The sequence below is a fragment of the Neofelis nebulosa genome, chromosome 1, assembly GCF_028018385.1.
Source record: "Neofelis nebulosa isolate mNeoNeb1 chromosome 1, mNeoNeb1.pri, whole genome shotgun sequence".
NCBI lineage: Eukaryota > Metazoa > Chordata > Mammalia > Carnivora > Felidae > Neofelis > Neofelis nebulosa.
This window is the reverse complement of record NC_080782.1, coordinates 66,555,000-66,574,970: the sequence shown is the minus strand read 5'-3', so window position 1 is coordinate 66,574,970 and position 19,971 is coordinate 66,555,000. Positions and strand designations below refer to the sequence as shown.

Here is a 19,971-nt window from a genome sequence, read left to right as displayed (position 1 = left end):
GGAGGGGCAAAGAGAGAGACAGAGAGACACAGATTCCGAAGCAGGCTCTAGGCTCTGTTAGCACAGACCCCAATGTGGGGCTTGAACTCACGAACTATGAGATCATAGCCTGAGCCAAAGTCAGACACTTAACTGATTGAGCCATTCAGGTGCCTCAAAAATGAGGGGAATTCTTAAACAAATCTGACTTTCTAGATTCCTTGAAAAACTGAAAGATATGGTAATAACTAACTGGAGCTGGCTAGGAGAGGCATGCACTCTTCAGCTGGTCATGCTCATTTACTTATTTTTATTTCCTATCTGGTTTCTGCAGGCATTTGAGGGTGCAATGCCTGCGAGGGGAGATGTAAGGAGGAAAAGACAGCATTGGTAGTCTGGAGAACTCTAGTGCTCAAGCCCTGATCCAGCTCTCGGTGTGAGCTGGGCCCCCTTACCTGATGAGTCAGTGACAGCAGGGTCGGCCAGCCGCCCATAGTGTGCCATGAGTTTGAGCTTGGTTTCCTGTTTCCTGTGTTTCTTGCCCACATAATGTTGTTGAGCCATGACAGGGTCGTTGAAAGTCGCATGGCAGAGGCTGCAGAACTTGTCTGGGTCTATCATTTCTCTATTCTGGTGCAAGGCTAAGGTGGAGGCCACAAGGAAAGGGTTTGTAAGGCGTTTCGACAGAGCTGCGGTGAGAGAGTTCAAACAGAAACAATGAAAAAAGACCCAGAAGGTGCCAAGCTTTCGAGTATGCTGAATGAAAAGAAAGGCTGGGTCACTAGTCACACTTGCAGATGTAGCACTGCCTGTGTGAATCACACAGTGAAAGTCTTATCTAATTGGGAAAACTGGCAAGATTTGGGAGAGCTCAAAGACCAGCTACTTTGGTCAGCAGTTTTCACTACTTTGGGCATGAATCCTGATTTCCTCATATTCTGAGGAGGTTCTGCACTTCTGCTATCCAGTTGTCAAATTATAACAGTCTAGAAATGTACATGTTTCTAGTTCTTTTATCCTTCAGAATTCCCCAGAGCTTCACAGCAAGTGGGACAAAAAACTGGGAGCCAATGCACAGATGTAGTAATTGAGAGCCTGAGGATTGGGAGGGTCATTTAGAAAAGGTAACCGTACTAGGAGGCCTTTTGGGTTACACTGTCTTCTAGGCTGAGTAGGAGAAAGAGAGGATGATACTGACGTTAAGTTACATGCTTTGTACATATATTTCCTCCTTTGGTCCTCAGAACTACCCCATGAGATAAATATCATCTTACCACATTATAGAGAAAAATCAAGGCTCAGATGGGTAAAGTGACTTGCCCAAGATTACCCTGGTAGTGAGTGAATCCATCTGCGTGACCCTAAAGACTATGCCCTCTTCGCTAGGCCAGGCTGCCAGAGTGTGGTAGGGAAACCTGAGGGAGGGCTATAGTCCATGCTTTTACCTTCAGAAAACATCCTTGGTTCTGGTCAATGAATTCAGGTAATCAGAGTGTGTTATGAGTTCCCTGTGGGTCGGTCAACAAATGTCCTGATACTCCTGGCAGGCCACACAGCTGCTTTATAAAGTGGATGCCAAGACTCACAAATGAGTCCATGTGGCTAGAATGGTGTCAACCCAGTAACCACTGTTTTAAAAATGTGGCCTAGACCCCCCACCAATAGTGGAAGAGGAGTGGGGCTCAGCAGCACTCAGACAGATGGCTCAGATGCTTGCTCAGCAAGTTGCTTGAAAAGTAATGCACATGTTGTAGAATATTTGATAATATGAGAAAACATTCAATATGTGGTGTTACATTAAAAAGAAAGCAGGTTATACAGAAATCTGTTTCTTATGTCCTCAATTTTGTAAAACAAACGAAAAAACATACTGGTGATGCATGGAAAAAAGGCCAAAAGCATAGAGTAAAAGGGTGCTTTTCAGTAATATCCAACTTTTCTATAATGAATATAGACTTCTGACATCAGAAAAGAGATAATAATGGTCGTTAAAACATAAAAGGCAAAAAAAAAAAAAAAAAGACATAAAAGGCCATTCTTTAAAAGATACTGAAGCATCAGAGGTGAACGGTTAAGTTGGAGGAACCGCTTCATGGACATCCAAAAAATAACTATGGGAGTCTTCTCTCAGGAAATAGCTTGAAATATGGGAAGAGTTTTCTACAGGGATGTTTGCTGTACTGTTATTTATAAATATCAAAAAAGGGGAGGGAGAAAATGTTCAACATTAGAGGAATGGTGTTATGATAGGATATTATAAAGTCATTAAAATGTTTATGAAAAAGTTTTTAATAACATGGGGAAATACAAATGTTATATTAAACAGAAAGAGTATAAAAGAAAATTACACACAATATGATGTTATCATTGTTAAAAGATATATGCACAATCATATGTGGGTAGTAGCATTTTGAAATGTCACTAATATATTAACAGTGTTTCTCTGTGGTAGGATTTGGGGGATATTTTACTTTCTTCTTTGTACTTTTTTGCATCATTTCAGCTAGAATTATTCATAATGAGTATGCATCATTTTTATAAATATAAGGTTATTTAAAGTATTCTATGTTTATATGCACGTATATATGGATTTAATCTGTACATACATAAAACTATACACACAGATATACACACATACACATAACAAAAGATTATAGGAAAAACAATACTCCAAAATATTAACAGTGGTTACCTCTGAATGGCAAAATTATGCGTACTTTTTCTTTTCATATATCTGTATTTTCCATATTTTCTACAACATGCTTCTATTACTTTCACATTAGAAACATGTTTAACTTCATAAATATAGTTATAAACTCATGTAAAAACATAGAAATGTGCTTAAACTACAAAATTCAATGAAAAGTAAAAGCAGGATACAAACAGTACATGCACTATGATTACAACCATATAAAAGCATATCTGTACGTGGCAAAGGCTGAAAATGAATACGGAAAATAACCTCTTAAGTATGGAATCTTTGGGACCTGGCATATACCAGGGAATTTTCCCATTTATAGAAAAGATCAATCCATATAAAGACAAATAACCTTATAAAGTTTTTGTTCTTAAGCTATTTTCTCTTGGCCTAATGTTTTAATCTTTTTGGTACCATGAATGGTACCAACACTGACTTTATTATTTTTTTTAAGTTCTATTTTTTTTAGTAATCTCTACACACAGCATGGGGCTCGAACTCATGACCACAAGATCAAGAGTTGTATGTTCCACTGACTGAGCCAGACAGGCACCCCCCAACACCGACTTCAAACAAAAGCAATCAGTACTAGTATAACTTAATGATGAACAAACCATAAGCAAGGCCAATGACATGCTCCAGGTGGTAGATGCCTCACCAAATACTTCATTTTATAAGGGGATTCCACTTGTGGGCTATCTTAATGACAGTGATAATACTAATGATAGCAGCTGTCATTTACTAAGCATCTATTATGTCCTAGATTCCTTAAATACATTTCATCCTCACAACCTATAGATAGTATTATTAACATCTTACAGGTGAGGAAACTTAGGCACAAAGAAGTTAAGTCATATAGATAGTAAACAGCAGCATCAGGATTTAAACCTGCATGTCTGTGGCTTCAAAGTCCATATTCTGTTGTTTCATAGCATGAATAACCAAATTTGGGTGTGTTAAGAGGGTATAATTATGAGTAATTTTTCACCTTATCTTCAAAGTCTTCTAAAACATTGTTGTCTTGTTTTCATGATACAGTATTACAAAAAAGAATAAGTATTATAAATAGTATAGTCAGTCTACTTCCTGGTCCAAGATAAAGAAGCAAAAATTACAAAAAAAAAAAAAAAAAAAAAAGACATAAAAATCAAAGAACTTTCATTCTCAACTAACTGCAGTTAGTGGAGGTTAAAAATCCCAGAAAGTCAGGAGTTAATGAGATGAAAGCGAGGGTTGAGCAACAGTGGTGACAAGATAAAGGGGACTATTTTAGAAGTCAACGCACTGGAATGAATTCATGGCAGTTGCAAACATGGCTTGCTGGGCAGTAGTGGCAGCATTCAAGTATTCAGCTTTGAAAAGCAAGTCCCTGTCTTGAGGAGAACAGGCAGCTTTGAGGATTAAAGAGAACAGGGCATAACCTGAGCACACGAAAAAGACAAGGATTTAGCTTTCAACTTGGAACACATGGTAATAATGGCAGGTGAATGCTGGGAGGGAAAAATCTAAGTGGGAGAGGTAAGAGATAGAATGCTCTCATGGTATGCATGGCCTGGAGGACTTTGACACTCTCGATTATAATTATTCATCAGGACAAAAGCTCAGGGCTAAGACACTTCTACAAAGAAAAACTGATGTAACCAAAGAAAGGGAGTTAGGTGAGCACAACTCTGAGACTGCATTTCAATCTAGCTGGGCCTACTTTGGTATTTTTAAGGACTCTCAAAAGTTCGACCTCTCCAAGTCTGTGGCCCTAGGCATTGCATTCTGGACATTGGCATTGGTGCCCTGAGGATGGGAGGGGTACCGATACAGCACTACTCAGGAAAACCAGTACCTTCCACCTTAGTGGATTGCTGCTTCAGCTTTAAGTTCTTTGCGTGGGTCTTCCCCAGGTAGTGCGACTGGGCCACGACAGGGGAGGAAAAGGTCATGTTACAGATGGGGCAGCACTGGTTCTTGTCTTTGCTTCTGCTGTTCTTCTGGTTGGGAGAAAGAACACAGGTCTGATCACGCCACTGCCCAGCCAGAAAATCTTCCATGGTTCCCCATTGCCCACAGAAGAATGGGCATTCAAGGCCCCCTTCACACACTAACCCCAACCTACCTTTCTGGATCCTTCTCCAGCTACTTCATTTTAGGCTCTACTCACCATTCCCCACTTTATTCCCTGTTACTTCCTTGCTTTGTTTAGGTCATTCTTGCTCCTAGAATGATCTTCCTTTTTTCCTGCCTGGCATATATCTGCTTAGCCTTCAAGACTCATATATATATGTCACTTCTTCTGGGAGACTTTTACTCAACTCAGTACACAATTATTGAGCTGCTTTGTGTGAGTATTCAGAAAATAATTAATCTTGTTCCTCCTCTGCATGCCTAGAGTACATTAAACAGATTTCTATCATAGCACTTGTCACCCAAACTGACAGTGTCATAGCTTAGGAGACTTCTGTGAACCAAAGTGCAGTGTTTGGGTATGGACCATTGGACTCATCCTTGTTTCCTATCCTTAGCACTCTGCTGGAGTCTGACACATAGTAGATACTCAGGATTTGTTGAACAAGCAGATATTATTTGTTGATTGTGATTACACCAGAAAACAATGTATTTCAAGCCTATGTTAAGAGCTCCCAGCCTCTCTCTGAGGTCTGATCTCTGAATAAAGTATTCATTCTAAGAGGATTTTTTAATCCTGGCACTATTGACATTTTGGAGTAAATAATTCTTTGTTGCAGAGGAAGAAGAAAGTCAGTCACTTCATTTGAACTACTGGGCCACCCTGAGAGTTGAAGTAATCAAGATACAAAGAGGTGAAGTGACTTGTCTAGGGTCCCAGAGTTGATCTTGTCTCTCTGAATTCTAAATCATAAGCAGAAGGGCAACTAGGGGATGGGTCCAGTGAATTTGGAGAAGGGATGAGCAAGGCCCTTCCACGCCTGTGAACACTGTAATAGGAGGCTATCTGTAAATTTTCATTCATTGAGCATCCATCAAGAATTGTAATTTTACCTTACAATACCCTTAAAAGGTAGGAATTATTATCTCCATTTTATGAATAAAGTACAGAGAGATTAAGTGATTTGCCCAAAGTCATCAAACCAATAAGTTGCAGAGCTAGTATAGGGCCCTAGTCTGCTACTTCTCATCCCATGACATTTGAACAACCTCCCATAAAACAAAATTAATGGTACCCTTGAGGGATTAGGATTGTTTCAGCATAATTCTCACAGTATTTCTAAGCCAAAAAGCAATGTATTTACACCTCAATCAGAACAGGCATTTGGAAAGTTGTTTCTTCCACCTGTTTATTCAAAACATTCAAGTGCTGAACTCAGCTCTTTCCCTCCCATTTCAAGAAAGCAAGCAGCCTGGCTTCCTTCCACTTTTTCTCCTTGAGTAGTAAATGAGAAGCTTTTAGTCCTGCTCCAATAAACCACTGGGTGGTAATGCATAACAATGGCTCCATATACTGAGCCGCTGTGTGTTTGGTGCTTTTGATAAATTTTCCCTCATTTTAGGTTGGAAAAATCCTAAAATGTTGATATTAACATCCTCATTTTTATGGAGGAAGAAATCAAGGCTCAGAGAAGTAACAACACTTGTCCAAGTCACACAACATGGCTAGGATTTGAAGCCAATTTAGTCTGACTCAAAGCCCACATTCTTTCCACCACACCAACCTGCCTGCTGGCTTCATCAGGAAGCGAGTGGTCTCAACATGGCAGCTGGATTACCTGATCTGAGTCTAGCTTCTTCGTTTCCCCCTTTAATGTCTCCATTCCATGGATTGCTAGGTATCTCTTCACTTTGTTGGCATGTTTTTTGCTCTGCAAGAACCCAGGAAAAAGATCAAAGATAGCCAAATGCCATTTCATATCTAACAAGGCACTCAAAAACACTAGATTTTCATTTGATTCATCCTCACAAAAATTTTGAGGAGAGGGTGGGAGAAGAAACCTAGTTTATTGAGTTCCTACTCTGTTTAAAGCACTTTAAATGCTATCAAATCTAATCTTCACAGCAATCTATGAGAAAATTATCATCATCTCTGTCGTACTGATAAGGAAACTAAGGCTGAAGATCGTGAGGTTTCTTGCCCAAGATGAGCAGCAGAGCTGTGATTCTAACTCGGTCTATTTAAAGCCAAAGTGCATACTTTCTACTACATTAAGCTGAGAAGGAAGACGTAAGTATAATGATCTTGATTTGGACGGGAGAAATGAGATGCAAAAAATTAAGTCAATCTTCAAGTCACAGTCAACATGCATGGAGGTGATGTCTGGGTGGCTAAGAAGGAAGTGAGGGCGTGGCACGGAGTGTGGAAAGTAAACTTTTTTTTTGGTGTGTGTGTGTGGCGGGGGGAGTAAAGTATTCAAAGGTACAGTGGCATACCTGGTAGTGTGCCAGCTTCTGGGACTCAGAAATTAGCAAGGCGCAGCAAACCTTACACTGAGTATTGGTAAAGAGACACTGGTTCTTCTGGATCATGTGCTCCACTACAGAGAGGAAAATAAAAAAATCTTTGAGTTAAAAACCTGCTTCAACAGTGCCATCTTTGAACCCTCTCAAACACAGGCACTGAGTAACGGAATGCCATACCATCATATCTCGGCAAAGCTTTGTCACTCCTCACCTATGTTTTCATGACGCATGCTATGTTCTCACATCACTTACCTAATTACTTACTTTACAACTTTGTGTAAGGCAGTTTTCTTTACTAAGTAATTTTTTTTGAAATATAATTGACATATAACATTGTATTAGTTTCAGGTATACAATATAATGATTTGATATTTGTATATATTACAAAATGGTCACCATGATAGATCTAGTTAACATCTGTCACCATACATAGTTATAAATCTTTTTCTTGTGATGAGAACTTTTCAGATTTACTCTCTTAGCAACTTTCAAATATACAATACAGCATTAACTATAATCACCATGCTATAAGTTCTTTTAAAAAGGAATCTTTAAGGACACCTGGGTGGCTCAGTTGGTTAAGCGTATGACTCTTGATTATGGTTCGGGTCATGATCCCAGGGTTGTGGGATTAAGCCCTGTGTTGGGGCTCAGTGTGGAGCCTGCTTGGAATTCTCTTTCTCCTTCTCTCTGTGCCTCTCCCCTCCTGTTTTTTTTTTCTTTTCTTTCTTTTTAAAAAAATGAATCTTTAGATCATAAACTTAAACTAGATACCAATAAAAATGAAATAATTCTAGCCAGACACTGGTGACAGGCTTGGAGCTCTCCCTTAAAAGAATAAGAGAGCAGCAACTATGAAGAGAGGTGTTGAGACATGGCAGCACCTGAGACTTCTTCCCAGATAGAATCAGAAAGATTGAAAGACTTGAAAAGGGAATCATTTTTTCATTCTTTGTAAAAAAATTGTAATGATAAATTCTTTATCTTTTTATTATTTGTGAACATTTTCTGTGGAATTAAAAATGAAGCCACCCCCAAATTTATTCCACTAGAAGATCAACAGCATTTGCTGATTTTACTATTTTATTGTATTTTATTTTTAAAATATTTTATGTAATCTCTACACCCCATGTGGGGCTCAAACTCACAACCCCAACATCAAGTGTTACATACATACTCTGCCTACTGAGCCAGCTAGGTGCCCCACATTTTCTGATTTTAAGAATTTACATTGGTATAACTGTACATACAGAATTGGTTAGAAAATTGCATTGGGGTTTAGTTATTAAAAGACTAGAACATTCTTTTTGTATGGAAATAATGTGTTTATTAGGGAAACATTAAAATTGGTTTCTTTTGAATAAATCAGAAGATTTGAAAAGAAGTTTTGGAGGATAAGTATCAATTAGAAGATGCTGCTGGATAATCTTTTACCTTCAGGAAAAAAGGTAAATTAATCCTGTTATTATATAGTAAACATAAACTATAATCTAATACCAGTTAAATGTGTATGGTACAAACCACGGTTAGGATCTTGGGTTCCCCAGGCATGCTGACTTGGGTTCAAATCCTGCCGCTGTTACTTACTGTTACTGTGTGATTTTATAGAAATTACTTAATCTCCTCCTGTGGTTTTCCTTTGTTTAAAATGAGGATACAGAAGTCCTGCCTCATCTGGAGTTTCACTTCCTGTGATTTCAGTTAACCGCAGTCTGGAAGCAGATGATCTTTCTTACACATCAATATAGTAGCCTAACGCTGTGTCACAATGCCTACGTCATTCACCTCACTTTATCTCACCATATAGGTATTTTATCATTTCACGTTACCACAGGGTAAGTACAGCACAGTAAGATATTTTGAGAGAGAAAGAGAGATACCACATTCACATGAATTTTATTACAGTATATATATTTTTATTTTTAATTTTTTTTTAACGTTTATTTATTATTGAGAGAGAGAGACACACAGAGCATGAGCAGGGGAAGGGCAGAGAGAGGGGGAGACACAGAATCCGAAGCAGGCTCCAAGTTCCGAGCGGTAAGCACAGAGCCCGACGCGGGGCTCGAACTCACAAACTGTGAGATCATGACCTGAGCCGAAGTCGGTCGCTCAACCAACTGAGCCACCCAGGCGCCCCACAGTATATCGTTATAATTGTTTTATTTTACTAAGTTATTGTTGTCAATCTCTTATTACTGTGCCTAATTTCTAAATTAAACTTTATCATAGGTATGTATGTATATAGGAAAAAACACAGTGTATATAGGGTTTGGTACCATCTGTGGTTTTAGGAATTCAGTAGGGGTCTTGGAATATATCCCCCATAAATAAAGGAGACTACTGTACTAGTAACTTGTATCTCATTGAATGTATTCTCCTTGTGGTTCTTCCATACAAAGCAGTGCAATGTCTGCTTAGTGCATGCTCACTGTCAGTGTTATATGTCAAATTCTTTTTCGGGTCCTGTGGTTCTAAGCAAATTAATTATTTTCTATGTTGTACCTGTGAAGGTTTTTTTTTTTTTTAAAGATTTTATTTTAAGTAATCTTTATGCCCAACATGGGGCTTGAAGCCCAAGATCAAGAGTTGCATGCTCCACCAACTAAGTCAGCTAGATGCTCCAGGATATTTCTTTTTTTTAATTTTTTAATGTTTATTTATTTTTGAGAGAGAGAGAGAGAGAGAGAGAGAGAGAGAGAGAGAGAGAGAGAGAGAGGAAGAGACAGAATCCGAAGCAGGCTCCAGGCTCTGAACTGTCAGCACAGAGCCTGATGCATGGCTCGAACTCACAAGCTGTGAGATCATGACCTGAGCTGAAGTTGGACACTTAACCGAATGAGCCAGCCAGGAGCCCCTCCAGGGTATTTCTTATTCTATAACTTGATATGTGTTAAAATTTTTCTCACTGTTCTTGATCTGACTTTGAAACACCTAAAATCAGCTAACATATTACACAAGTTCTACACTGTAGGTACCTATGATATTAACCTGTTCTTTTTTTTAAGTTTATTTTGAGAGAGAGAGAGAGAGAGAGAGAGAGAAGAGGGAGAGAGGGAAAGGAAAGTGTGGGAGAGAGAGGGAGGGAGGGAGGGAGGGAGAGAGAGGGAGAGAGAGGGAGAGAGAGGGAGAGAACGTGAGTGGTGGAGGGGGAGGGGGGGAGGGGGAAAGAGAGAGAGAAAGAAACCACGAGATCATGACCCTACCAAAACCAAGAGTCGGATGCTCAACTGACTGAACCACCCAGGCGCCCCCATATTAGCTTGTTTTTAATCACTGGGCCCAGAGAACTAAGCCTTACCTTTGGGGAGAAGTAAAATTTCACCCAAGGCATGAGTTCTATAATGACACCAATAATCTGAGGCAGGGCAGAGTTCAGAAAACCATGAGGGGACAGCAAGCCCACGTTTTGTATTTTTCACTCTGGAGCAAAACATGGCCAAGATGCCTTGGAGGGAGATTCTTGGTAGGAAACTTTTAAGGTGACTTTCCCTACTCTACAAGATCTAGTTTATCTATGCCAGCCCTTTTGGGCAGAAAGGCTATTGTCTGGCTGTATTTCTTCTGCCCCTTAGAATCTGTTTATTTCCACATTTTTCTCCTGTGGTGATTGGTAAATTTTTGTGAAAGACCTTGCCAGGCTCATCTGGGTTCAGAGAAACCAAGGAAAGTGGATCTGTCAACATATCTGGGCCAGAGTTAATTAATTAATTAATTAATTAATTTTTAAGTAGGCCCCACACTGGGTGTGGAGCCAAATTTGAGGCTTGAACTAACAACCCTGAGATCAAGACCTAAGCTGGTATCAAGACTCGGATGTTCTGTCCCAGAACTTTTATTTTAAAGGGAGATTGAGAGGCTACTCAGAATGCAAAGCTCAGAGCACCTGGGTGGCTCAATTGGTTTAGTGTCCAACTCTTGATTTTGGCTCAAGTCATGGTATCACAGTTCCTGAGATTGAGCCCTACGTTGGGCTCTGTGCTGACAGCACAGAGTCTGCTTGGGATTCTCTCTCTCTCTCTCTCTCTCTCTCTCTCAAAATAAATAAACTTAAAAAAAAAAAAAAAAAAAAAAAAAGGATTGCAAAGCCCACAAGGGGGAGATGGTACCCAGGAGTAAGAGTCCAGCCATCCTCTCCAGACCTGGAGATGCTGGATTTCTTTCTTTCTTTTTTTTTAATTAAAGATGAAATTCTTTTACTGTTTTAAGTTTATTTCTTTTTTTAAAATAATTTGTTAATGTTTATTTATTTTCGAGGGAGAAAGAGAGAGGGAGCAGCAGAGAGAGAGGGGACAGAGGATCTGAAGCAGGCTTCGCACCGACAGAAGAGAGCCCGATGCGGGGCTCGAACCTGCAAACCGCGAGATCATGACCTGATCTGAAGCTTAACTGACTGAGCCACCCAGGTGCCCCAATGAAATTCTTTTTCAAAGATATTCAGAATCTGACTTCCAAAGACTAAACAGGGCAGAGACCATGTTGTTTATGACTTTGTATCCCCAGTATCTAGTATGATACCTGACCCATAGCAGGAGCTTGGTAAATAACTACTAAATGAATAAAGAGGCACCTCTCTGGCCTCAGAGTATATCCACACAGTCCACAAATATATATTCAGAATACATTCTATGTGCCAGCACTGGGGCCATATCAACAAAACACAGTACAAAGTAAATAAAAAGCAAAATAGTGACAGAGAGGGAGAAATGCTATGAAAACAAAATCAGTGCTAGAGAATGATGGGGGCAACACAGTCAATGAAGACCATCTTAGGAGACATCAGCCACAAGGAGGTCTGGGGGAAATAGTATTACAGCCTGAGACAGTGCCAAATCTCTGAGGCAGGGATGAGTTTGGCATATTCAAGGAAGGGAAAGGAAGTCAATGTGGCATGAGTATGGTGAATGAGACAAAAGTGGTAGGAAATAAAGCTGGAGAGGCAGTGTGAGGCCTACAAGATCATTTTGGATGAATACAAGGCCTCAGAAGCCATGATTTGAACTATGGATTTTGTTTTCAGTGCAAGGAGAGGCAATAAGATCTGGCTTATGTTTTGGAAAGAATACTCTGATCATTGTGTCAGTAGACTGTATGGAGATGGCAATGGAGGTTGGCAATGGAGACAGAGAAAAGTGCATGGATTTGGAATTACGTTCTAGAAGTAGATCTGATACACAATTTCTTTGATTTGATGTGAGAGAATGAAGGAAGGAGTCAAGGGTAACTCCTAGGTTTTGAATTTGAGCAACTAAACTGAGATGAGATGAAAACTGGAGGAAGACAGCCTTGGAGGAGAATTTAAGACTTTTCTTTGGCTATGTTAAACATGAGTGGTCTATCAGATATATGTGTAGAGATATCAAGTAGTCAGTTGAAGATTCAAGTCTGGAGCTCAAGGGAGAGGTCAGAACTGGAGATATAAGTTGAGAATCATCAATATATCAATCATAAATAAGGCTATGGGCTAGAAAAGAATGCCTAGTGTAGATGGAAAAGGAAGGAGGCCCTGTGATAGAGTCTTAGAGCCTTTCAAACCCTGAGAGAGAACTGTCCAGCTAAGCCTTTCCTAAATTCCTGACCCATAAAAACCATGAAAGGTTCACAAGGTTGGAGGAAGCTAAGATCCACATTGGGAAAAAGAACTTCATAAATTATCAGAATTTTGAGAAGGTGGCCTGAATGTGGATCTCGGTTGCCCTGATATCCACACATAACACTACTACCTCTCCAAAATTGGTCAGATTTGATATAAGAAATCTGATGCTTAGAAAAATCATTGGAGGGGTGCCTGGGTAGCTCAGTTGGTTAAGTGTCCAACTTCAGGTCATGATCTCACAGTTGGTAGTTCAAGCTTTGCATTGGGCTCTATGCTGACAGCATGGAGTCTACTTGGGATTCTCTCTCTCCTCTTTCTCTGTCCCTCCCCCACTCATGATTTCTCTCTCTCTCTCTCTCTCTCAAAATAAGTAAACTTAAAAAAAAAAACAACAACAACATTGGACAGGCTGAAGGTACTAGGTTGGGCCTCCACAAATGTCTCTAGGAACAATATATGACTGTTTCAACAGAAGATCTATAGTGTCTGAGGCTTCCATCACAGCCTTGCTGGAAGTAAGAAGCTTCCATTGTCAATGACCCTACATCTCAGCCCATAAAGCTGGATAAAGGATGCTGATGCTGAAACACTGATGTAGGATGATCTCATAATCCAATGATCTTTCTTTCTTTCTTTTCTTTCTTTCTTTTTTCCCCCCCTATTTTAGAGAGAGGGAGAGAGAGCATGAGTGGGGGAGAGGATCAGAGGGAGGGAGGGGAAGAGGGAGGGAGGGAGGGAGGGAGGGAGGGAGGGAGGGAGGGAGGGAGGGAGAGAGAGAATATCTTAATAGGCTCCATACTCAGCACAAAGCCTGACATGGGGCTTGATCCCATGATGCTGGGATCATGACCTGAGCCAAAGGGTCAGCCGCTCAACCGACTGAGTCATCCAGGCACCCCTCCATGACCTTTATTGACCATAACAATAGCCAACAGCCATACGAATATGGTCTTCACTGCATTTGTGTCTTCCCTATATTATGATAAGACATGATTGGCAGGATTTAATTTGTATCCATACTGTAGCCAACTAGATGTATGGGGAAGAGACTGAGATCTGGCATAGGGCTGATTTTCACAGGGTCAGTGAAGTATGGACAGAGACAGCTGGTGTAGAGAAGCAAGATAATTCATAAACTTAAGGAATCTAGGGAAAGTAGTATTTGGGGGAGAAAATTATCGTGACACCTCAATTCAAGTTACAATTGTCTTTGGGTGACTTAATGTGCCTTAAGTTGCCTTAGGATACTTAGGGCCAGAATAGCTGGCATGACTAAACCATCTCCAATATTCCAATTAATGGTGAACACCGCTAATCTATAATGACTTACTATTCCTTTTTTTTTTTTAAGTTTATTTATGTACTTTGACAGAGAGAGAGCAAGCTAGAGAGGGGTAGAAAGAGGGAGGGAGGGAGGGAGGGAGGGAGGGAGAGGGAGAGGGAGAGGGAGAGGGAGAGAGAGAGAATCCCAAGCAGGTTCCACACTTCCAGCAAGGAGCTCAACGTGGGGCTCAAACCCACAAACTGTGAGATCGTGACCTGAGTTGAAACACAGAGTCGACACTTAACCAAATGAGCCACCCAGGCGCCCCATGACTTACTATTGCTTGGGCCTTAGAATCTCAACTCAGCTCCACAGAAATTCATCAGTTGTCTGAAGTTGGTTCTCAGGGATAGATATAACCTATTTAGAACCCTGCTTCTTATTGCTTATTAGGAGGTAGTGGATTTCTAGGTACAGCTATAGTTAGAAAGCAGTAAACAACAAAAGATCCTAGTAAAAGCAAGCTGGACATAATCTACCAGTGGGTCAGACTGTTTAGGCAGTGTAGTCTAACAGGCAGGGTGGTCTACAAGAATGAATTGGACATTAGCCCCGTTAAGGTTATTTAGCTTCAGCACTTCTATTTTGTGAATCCATACTGTTGATGGTGTGTAAAAACTCAAATTTTATTATACAAAAAAGTCATGAAGAAAACAAATGTAATGGCATTGATGATGTGGTGTTAAAAAGTTTTCTACTTAAAATACGTATAACACAGAGTTGAGCTGAAAGCACAATAAATGAAATGAAAAAACCACTAGAAAAAATCAGTATCAGTTTCTAAGTGGCAGAAGAATCAGTGAACTTGCAGATAGATCAACAGAAATACTCAAACTGAAGAAAAGAGAAAAAGAAAATTGATAATGAACAGAGCCACAGATACATGTGGGATACATCAAGCATACCAAACAAATACATACCAAACATATATATGGGGAATCTCAGAAGAGAAAGGAATGGGAAAAAAACCCACATATTTGAAGAAACAATGTCTGAAAACTTCCCATATTTGATCAAAGAAAAACATTAATCCATACAGCTAAAAGCCTCAAGGTACTCAAAATATGATAAATACCAAGAGATCTACACCTAGATACATCATAGTCAAACTACTGAAAGATAGAAACTCTTTAAAGCAGCAAGAGAAAGATGACTCATCGTGTACAGTGGAATAATTTGATTAATGACTTACTTCTTATCTGTAACAATGAAAGCCAGAGATCAGTGGAATAACATATTCAAATTAGTGAGAAAGATCAACACTGTCAACTAATAATTCCATGTCCAGTAAAACTATCCTTCAAACAGTATGCTAAGTGACAGAAGCCAGTCACAAAAGGCCACATATTATACAATTCAATTTACATGAAACATCCAGAATAAGCAAATCTATAGGAACAGAAAGGAGATAAACAATTGTCAGAGGTGACTGCTAATGGGTGTAGGGTTTCTTTCTGGGGTGATGAAAATGTTCTAAAATTAGATAGTGGTGATGGTTGTACAATTCTGTGAATATACTAAAAACCACTAACTTATATATTTTACAAAGGTGCATTTTATGGTATATGAATTATGTATCAATAAAGATGTTATTTTAAAAAATATATACTTTGGGGAGCCTGGGTGGCTCAGTTGGCTGAGCGTCCGACTTTGGCTCAGGTCATGATCTCGTGGTTCGTGAGTTTGAGTCTGGCGTCGGGGTCTGTGCTGACAGCTCAGAGCCTGGAGCCTGCTTCAGATTCTGTGTCTCCCTCTCTCTCTGCCCCTCCCCTGCTCACACTCTGTCTCTCCCCCTCTCTCAAAAATAAATAAACATTAAAAAAAATTTTTTTAATAAAAAAAAAAAATATATATATATATACTTTAAGACTGAAAACACAATAAAGACATTCCCAGATAAAGACTGAGAGAATTCACTGTTAGCAGGTTTGCCTTGCAAGAAATACTAAAGAAAGCCCTGCTAGCTGAAAGGAAGTGGTACTAAGTGGTAATGAATCCAGAGGAAGAAAAAAGAACACCAGAAATGGTAAATATGTATGCCAATATAAAAGACATTATAAATATTTTTTAATATTTTTTTAATCTTTAAATAAAATCAATAAATAAATCAATAAAAAAATTTTTAATCTTTATTTACTTTTAAGAAAGAGAGAGACAGAGTATAGGGGAAGGGTAGGGGCAGAGACAGACGGAGACACAGAATCTGAAGCAGGCTCCAGGCTCTGGCTGTCAGCACAGAGTCCAACACGGCGCTTGAACTCACGAAACGTGAGTTCGTGACCTGAGCTGAAGTTGGATGCTTAACCGACTGAGCCACCCAGGCGCCCACCCCAAAAAATTTTTTGGTATTTTTTTTGAAAGAGAGAGAGAGACAGAGTGTGAGTAGGGGAGGGGTAGACAAAGAGGGAGACACAGAATCCAAAGCAGGCTCCAGGCTCTGAGCTGTCAGCACAGAGCCAGATGAGGCACTCAAATCCACAAAGTGTGAGATCATGACCTGAGCTGAAGTCGGAGGGTTAACTGACTGAGCCACCCAGGTGCCCCATAAATATACTTTTTTAAATAACTTCTCTTCGCTTCTTTAGAAGAGATATTGTATAAATCAATAATGATGACACTGAATAATTAGGTTTATAACATATATCAATGTAACAAATATGACAATAATAGTACAAAGGAGGGTGAGGAATGGAGCACTATTAGAGGAATGTTTTTATACATTTTATCAGATTTAAGTTAGTATTAATTTGAAGTAGACTGTGATGAGTTAAGATGCATCATATAGTCCCTCGAGCACTAAGAAAATACAATTAAAAAGTAAAAAAAAAAAAAAAAAAAAAGGGCACCTGGGTGTCTTGGTTGAGAGTCTGACTTCAGCTTTTAGGTCACAATCTCACGGTTCATGGATTTGAGCTCCACATCGGGCTCTGCTATCAGCACAAAGCCTGCTTCAGATCCTGTCTCCCTCTCACTCTGCCCCTTCTCTGCTTGTGCTCTCTTTCTCAAAAATAAATACATTAAAAAAAAAAAAAGTATAAAAAATTGACAGAGGAAGTAAAATGGTCCACTAAAAAATACTAACCACAAAGGAAGTCAGTAAAGGAGAAAAGGAAGAACAAAATGAAAAGGAGATAAATAGCAAAATAGAAAATGTAAATCTAGCCATTATCAATAATTAAATTAAATGCAAACAGTCTAAACAGCCCACTCAAAAGCCAGAGACTGTCAAAGGATAAAAAGCAAGATCTATACAATGGGATTCTATTAGCAACAAAACATAATGAAGCCCATAATGAATGCACGGTACAACGTGGCTGAACCTCAAAAACATGCTGAGAGAAGCCAAATGCATTCATATTGTATGATTTTATTTATATGAAATGTTCAGAAAAGGCAAATTTTAGAGACAGTGGTAGCCCAGGGCAGGAGGTAAGAGTGGAGATTTAATGTAAAGAAGCAGAAAGGAACTAACTGGAGTGACGGAAATATTCTAAAACAGAATTGTGGCTACACAACTCTATACTTTTAGCAAAAAATCACTGCATTGTACAGTTAGAATGGGTGAATTTTATGGTATATAAATTATAACTCAATAAAAGTGCTAAGAGAAAAACAAAACAAAAACCAAGATGAGTAGAACCTGGTGTTACAGGTATCTATCTAGACCTCATATAAATACTGGAAAGTGAGGACAGTAGGGAAATGAACTGGGTCCTAAGTGACATTGTACATTCACACATACATAAGCAATTCACTTTTTAGAGCAAAGCTGCTGTGTTCTCTGCTTCAAGGTCCAGCAGATGCCTTCCCTGTCCCTCAAGGACAAAGGTCACTTCCTCTTTGTGCACAACCAATTCTTACGCATTCCTCTTTACTGCACCCATTACATTATACTGAAACTGTTTTGGTGTCTGCTTCCTGGATTAGACTATAAACCCTCCCAGGGGGAAGGACAGTATCTTCCTCATCTCTGTAGCTCTGATGCCCAGCCAGTCCTAGGAACTGAGCATACATCAATGATTGTCAAATTAGTGAAAGGAAAATTGGGGTGCGTTTGGGGGGATTTGTACCAAACAAGTTTGAAATTATGAGGGAGACAGAAGGCCCATATTAATTTAGTAGGAGTCAGACTAGACTAGTTTTCAAACTGGAGAAGTACACACAAGGGTATAGGTCTGTGTACCACAGACCCCAAATTTAAACATATCTTCTTTGGATGTGGTCAAAAAGTCCATTTTATCCCAGGACAATCAGTTCACAAGCAACATATTAAACTTTCCATGATTAGTCTGCTCAGCAAACAAACCAACCTGATTTCCGAGCAGATTACTTGACAGGATTAGCACAGAAGGCCAGACGGTTCTTGTACTTCCGGACTGGAGTTAAGCAGCTAGTGGTAAGGACCATGAAGGGAGTCACACAACCAGGTCAGGCCAGCCCTTTCCATCCTCCTCTATCTCCATCTTACCCAGTGCCAGGTCAAATGCAGAGCAAGCTAGGAAGCTTCAGCCCAGAAGTGCCCCCCAGTGTACCCTGTTCTTCACAACTTCGGGACAAGCCTACGATACAAAGAAGTTGGACCAAAGTATACCCTGGCCAGTTTTTCAGGCTCCTGGCCCCCATCGCATAAAAAGGACCCAGGTAGTAGAGACTCGACAAATAGAAACAGGGGTAAACCAGGTTAGTCACCAAGGCCAGGAAGAACATGGGGTAAGAAGGCCTTCTGGAGTTCTTGGAAGTGTGGGGCATGAGAGAAGGGAGGCAAGATACACTAGGGGTGGGGGAACTTGGAGACTGGGACAATGGAGAGTCAGGGGAAAATGGTGGGGAGATAGAAGTCTGGCGGAGAAGGTTCTGTGGGTCTCCGAGAAGGCACGAATAGGAATTACAGTCCTCGAGTTTAGGGAAGAGCTGCGCTCTGGTGGATGAGAAAGGCGGGGGAACCCCCACCCCCAACGGTGTGAGCATGAGAAGGCCCTTGACTACTGGAGAGCGGAGACCTGATTCGCTGGGTGCGGCGGCCTCAATTTTCCGTGGAGCTGGCCCACGGTACCCAGGCCCTGCTGGGCTGCACGAGTCAAGGAGTCCCGGGCGCGTCACGCAAGGGGGCGGGCCGGGCGCCAGGGGGTGTGACCGGAGACCCGGGGGCTGGTCCGCGTTCCCAACCCACGCTTCCTCCGCTCCCAGCGAAACGAGCGGGTGGGCGAGGGACTTACTGCCTCTGAGGTCCTCGGACTCACCTTCCTCCCTCCCCACTGGTTGGGCCCCGGACACTGCTTCCCACAGGCGGCGCGCCCTCTCGCGGTCGAAGCGCAGTCCGTCCGGTTCCCGGCCTTCTCGCTCCTCCGAGCTGTTGTATGGCAGGGCCCCTCCGCTGTCCGCGGCCTCCACGGTGCCCAACGCAGTATACTCCATCTTTCCTGCAAGCCGTAACCGGCAGATAGCCGCTCATAAACCTTGGTCTCGCGAGATGTGGGTGGGAGGGTGACTTTGCCGGGCCAACAAGTCTCGCGAGGTTTGGGAGCTGCAGCCAGCGTTGCAATGCGGGCCTTGGTGCTTCCCTTTGATCGCTGGTGAGCCTCGGAGCGTGTTCCGTGGAACTGAAAGTTAGTCGCTGGTTTCACAGTAGCCCCCTTACTCTGATACAGGTTCGTGCAGGTTCTCACCTTGCTCACCATCAGCCTTTGACACTTAGAAATAGTTACCTTGAAGGCCCTGTTACGTGGGAATATTTTCTCCGTTTTACTGTTAGGGAAACTGAGGCCTAGAACCTAAAAATAGTTTACTCAAGTTTGCCACCAGAATGTAGTAGAGCCAGGACTCCATCTCCGTAATAAATACCAGTTGAGTTTCAACTTCTAACTCCTAGCCCAGACCCCACCCCCCCCCCCCACCCCCACCCCTTAAACTCTCAATGCAACTGTCCAACCTGAAATTTTATCTTCCATCCCC

The 19,971-nt window shown here is 40.9% G+C and overlaps 1 protein-coding gene across 6 annotated transcripts in view; it reads right to left on the bottom strand.

Moving 5' to 3' along the window:
- The window catches only part of ZNF346 (zinc finger protein 346), a 31,445-nt gene extending 11,964 nt beyond the window's left edge, over nt 1-19,481 (bottom strand). For 2 of the 6 annotated variants that reach the window (XR_009260242.1, XM_058724241.1), the window contains exons 1-5: nt 19,260-19,481; nt 7,070-7,173; nt 6,412-6,504; nt 4,515-4,659; nt 435-668 (exon numbers count right to left, since the gene is read on the bottom strand). Coding sequence is in view for 5 of the 6 variants with exons in the window: in XM_058724241.1 (XP_058580224.1) it covers nt 435-668; nt 4,515-4,659; nt 6,412-6,504; nt 7,070-7,173; nt 19,260-19,434 (751 nt within the window). In the remaining variant the exon portion in view is untranslated. The remainder of the gene's footprint in view (nt 1-434; nt 669-4,514; nt 4,660-6,411; nt 6,505-7,069; nt 7,174-19,259) is intronic. The other 4 variants (XM_058724249.1, XM_058724258.1, XM_058724263.1 and 1 more) reach the window with 4 other exon arrangements.
- Between the last annotated feature and the right edge of the window lie 490 nt (nt 19,482-19,971).